This window comes from Crassostrea angulata, unplaced genomic scaffold (assembly GCF_025612915.1).
Source record: "Crassostrea angulata isolate pt1a10 unplaced genomic scaffold, ASM2561291v2 HiC_scaffold_272, whole genome shotgun sequence".
NCBI classification, from domain to species: Eukaryota; Metazoa; Mollusca; class Bivalvia; order Ostreida; family Ostreidae; genus Magallana; species Magallana angulata.
The window spans coordinates 261,027-266,000 of NW_026441825.1; the positions used below are offsets into that span (position 1 = coordinate 261,027).

Genomic DNA, 4,974 nt, shown 5'->3' on the forward strand with positions numbered 1-4,974 from the left:
TCATGAAAAACGGCAACAACCCGTCACATTGCCTTAATACTACAAAAAGATGGATATGAAATTTTACCAATATCTCACAAAAGCGAAATTAAAGATTTATGTGACCCAATTTGTCCACAAGTATTTGTGATTGATGATGTCCTTGGCGTATTTGGATTCGACTTTGCGGAATTTCAGATGTTAATTAGATACGAAAAACGTCTTAGTCAGCCGGTAATGGAAAAAAGTAAATTTCTTATGACATGTCGGGAGACAATTTTTAGAAACGAATCTTTGTTAGATTCTTTTTTGTCTGAAGAGAAAAATATCGTTAAATTACACAGTGATGAGAATACATTAAACTTTAAAGACAAATATGATTTACTGGTTAAATATAAATTAAACACGAATCTCATTACTCAAGACAGTAGCTCCCTGACCTCAAAAATGTTTCCATTTCTTTGCAAATTTTTCTCAAAAATGAATAAATTCAAAGATGATGGATCAAACGATATTTTTATTTCACCAGTCCCCTATATATTAGAGCTACTAGATGAAATGAAAAGAATTAACAAAACTCAATACGCTTCCTTAGTTTTATTGATGACAAGCCAAAACAAATTCCCAGATTATCGCAGCAGTAAAGAAATTGCCAAAGAACAGTATGAAGATATAAAAATTGAGGTTTTAGAGAAATGTAAGGCCAATAGTAGGACAGATTATCATGAACTCACGGATGCTTTGTGGGAAATGGTAGGAACATATACAGAAGTGTGTGGTAATTGGTTTTCTTTCGTACATGACTCAATGTTAGAAATTACTGCTTATCATTTTGGCTGTCAGTTTCCGGAAATGATTCTCAAATATATGAGTAGTGACTACATCGCAAATTACATTACATTAGAAACGCATGAAATTAAAAAAAGAAAACCAGGAAATAGTAAAGATATAAGTAACAATGAAGACAGCGACGTAGATAATAATAGCTTGCGGATAGTATTAAAAGAGACCTATTACCGACATCTAGCTACACGTTTGCTAAAAGACATCGAAAATGGGGAATTGCATAATGTTTTTGGGAATCCGTGTTTAAAGCATTCGAAATTTTGTCATGCTTTTCTTGACGTATTGAAGGAAAAAGAATACCCATACCTGTATTCCGTTTTTTTTGCAGAGTTGACAGATAAATTCAAAATTAATGGAAACCAAAACGACAAATATAACTCAAATGAAAGTGAATATTATCAATTCCTTAGCATTTTATTTGATAAAAGAGGTTTACCAAATCATCTTGGTATCTGGAACAGCATTAAGGCAATAAGCATGGTTATTTACTATGGACATGATCAAATTCTAAGATATATCATCGATCAAATCATATCGATGACAGGAAATGCAAATGCTCTCTTTCAAACGTCAAACCAAAAAGATTGCCAAGGACGTCAAGAAACTGAGAATGATGCGTCTTACGAAACATTAGATTTAGCAGAATATCAAGATGTGACCGAATCAAGTACCTATTCAAACAACAGCATAGATTTTATTCAGAGTACAAGTGCTAGACTGATTGAAGAACAATGGCGATTACTTTGTCTTGGTTGCTATTCTGGTGATCTGAAAACTGTACAGACATTACTACAACACGTCAGTAAAGATGCTGTTAATAATACAAAAACAAACGAAGATAAACTTTTCAAAGATATAAAACCGCTGGTTATTGCATGCTCACTTGGATATTTGGACATTGCACAAGAATTGGTGAGAGCTGGAGCAGATGTTAATCAAAAGGCAAAATTTGAAACACCACTGACTGCTGCATGTGAGAAAGGACATTTAAGTATTGTAACAGAGTTAATAAAATCAGAAGCCAATTTAAACTTAGAAGATGGAAATCAAACACCGTTAATTACAGCATGTAAAGAAGGGCATTTGCGAATTGTTCAAACGTTGCTGAAAGCAGGGGCCTATATCAATTTACGAAGCCATTTTGATACACCATTAACTGCTGCGTACAAACATAACCATTTGCAAATATTTAAAGAGTTGTTAAATGCGGGAGCAGATTTCAATATAAACTACGGAAAGAAAACATTACTAACAGCAGCATGTGAGAAAGGAAACTTGAACATTGTACAATATTTAATAGATGCAGGGGCCTATATTGATTTAAGATCCAACGAGGAAACTCCTTTAACATCTGCATGCAAACAAGGGCATTTAGATATTGTTAAAGCGTTGATTAGGGCGGGAGCTGATGTCAATTTGAAAGATAGTTTTTATACACCAATAACGGCTGCGTATGAAAATGAACATTTCCTTATTTTTGAAGAGTTGTTAAATGCAGGTGCTGATGTTAATATACAATACGGGGAAAAAACATTACTTACAGATGCATGTGTAAAAGGCAATTTGATACATGTAAGAGAGTTTATAAAAGTTGGAGCTAACGTTAATCTAAAGGATAAAAATAACACACCTTTGACAATTGCTTGTTTAAAAGGACATTTAAGTATCGTAAGAGAGTTAATAAAAGCACAGGCTGATGTGAATCTCGTCGATGCTTTTTATGCACCAGTAATAATCGCATATTTGGAAGAAAAATACAATATCTTTGAAGAGTTAGTCTGCGCTGGAGCTGATGTCAATATTAGTTTTAGGCAAACAACACTTTTGATAAAGGAATGTCAGGAAGGAAATCTACCAAGTGTTAGAAAGTTGATAAAAGCAGGGGCCGATGTCAATCGAAAAGAAAAATATTACACACCCCTTATCATTGCATCCAAAAAAGGACATTGCAATATTGTTCATGAGCTGATATTGGCAGGGGCTGATTTCAATCAGAACACCTCTTCTTATACACCACTTACAGCAGCAATCGAAATGGGACACCTCAATGTTACGATAGAATTAATTAGCGCAGGAGCTGATATAAATTTAAATTGTCAAGGTAATTATATAACACCTTTAATTCTGGCTTGTCGAAAGGGGCATTTGAATATTGTTAAATCATTGCTTGAAGCTGAAGTCGATGTGAATCTTGGAACAACTTGGGAAACACCACTCAGAGCTGCATTTAATAACAATCATCTCAATGTTGTTAAAGAGTTAATATTTGCTGGCTTAGACACTAACAAAACATATGGAGGAAAAACATTTCTAACTTTTGTTTGTGAGGAACGCTATTTAGGAATAGTCAGAGCGTTGATAAAAGCAGGAACAAATGTCAATACTCGATATAACAATAGCACACCATTAACAGTTGCTTGTCGAAAGGGATATCTGGATATTGTTAAAGAGCTGATTAGAGCAGGAGGAGCTGATGTCAATCAAAATGATAACTATCATACACCTCTTACAATTGCTTGCGGGCAAGGCCATGGGCAAATTGTTAAACTGTTGATTCGAGAAGGGGCTGATGTTAATCTTAAAGATGAAAATCAGACACCACTGACAACTGCGTGTGAAAATGGACATTTAAGCGTTGTTCAAGATTTGTTAAAGGCTAAAGCCAATGTCAATCTTAAAGATAACTATCACACACCTCTGACAATTGCATGCCTGAAAAGTCATCTACATATTGTAGAAAAATTGATTCAGTCAGGAGCCGATGTTAATCTTGATGATGGTTATCGAACGCCATTAACACTTGCATGTCAAAAAAGACCTTTTAGTAAAGAATTCCTGAATACCACCTACAATAAAAGTGATGAAGATAAAAGGCATCATATAAATGCATATCTTAAAGGAAACCTGAGGTTTTTTGAAGATTCCTCACAATCAGGGGTCTGCGTCAGTTTAAACACCGAAAAACGTTTAAAAATTGTTACAGAGTTGGTGAAAGCTGGGGCTGACGTTAATTTGAAAGACTCGTTTGGATCGCCCCTATCGAATGCAATACAGCATACACATTCATGTATTGCGGCAAAATTGATTGAATTTGGAGCTGAAGTTAAACTTGATCCTATATACCACAAACTGCTACTTTATTTTTGTCAAAGTGGAAATAATATTGCTGTTAAAAGAATGATCGAATCCGGAGCAGATGTAAATTTAAGAATTAGCAGGCTTGAAACATTATCTTCTACAAATGATGAGATGAATTTGCTAAGCAAAGTAAATCAAATTCAAAAGAAAGAAAATAAAAATCGCGGTAATGTTTGTGGATATCAAGAAGTATTAGCGACAAAAGCACATGACTGTGCCAATATGAAAAATGAATGTAAAACACCATTAACGGTTGCATGCCAAGGGGGTTTTTTGAATATTGTAAGAGAACTGATTATTGCAGGAGCTAATGTCAATCTTAGAGATACATTTTATACTCCGCTAACAGTTGCGTGCCGAGAAGGACATATGTCTATTGTAGAAGAATTAGTGAAAGCTGATGCTGATGTCAATATGAGAGACGCTTTCAATACACCAATTGCGATTTCCTGTGCATATGGACATGTGTGTATTGCTGAAGTTTTGAGAAAAGCAGGGGCCGAGCTTATCTTGGAAAATAAAAGTTCTTATTTGATGATACGTGCCTGCCAAAAGGGGTATATTGCATTTGTAGATCAGCTGATTCAAATGGGAGCTGACGTTAATGAAAGTTTTGAATGTGTATCGCAAACAAACTGTTCGTCTGAAGAAAGGGTGTATGATTATCCATATGAATGCAGTAAACCATTAACAACAGCATGTTTATGCGGTCATCTAGGAATTGCAAAAGCGTTGATTAAAGCGGGGGCAGATGTCAATATTCGAGATGGCAGTTATACACCATTAACAATATCGTGTAAAGGAGGACATCTCTGTATTGTTGAGGAGTTGATACGAGCTGGAGCTGATGTCAATCTGAAGGATTTATTTAATAATCCTTTGACCGTGGCATGTAAAAAGGGACATTTCGCTATTGCTGAAATTTTGAGAAAATCGGGAGCTGAATTCCTTTAGCTTGTTGTAAGGAATAGCTTTTTATTGTCAAAGAACTGATCAACGTCGGTGCTGATG

The 4,974-nt window shown here is 35.0% G+C and overlaps 1 protein-coding gene across 1 annotated transcript; it reads left to right on the forward strand.

Annotated features, from left to right (window-relative positions):
• Positions 1-177: 177 nt before the first annotated feature.
• LOC128169981 (ankyrin repeat domain-containing protein 17-like) lies at positions 178-4,944 on the forward strand. The gene has a single exon (XM_052835989.1). It carries the CDS (start codon positions 178-180, stop codon positions 4,915-4,917), a length of 4,740 nt encoding a protein of 1,579 aa, XP_052691949.1. The 3' UTR covers positions 4,918-4,944.
• The last annotated feature ends 30 nt before the right edge of the window (positions 4,945-4,974 follow it).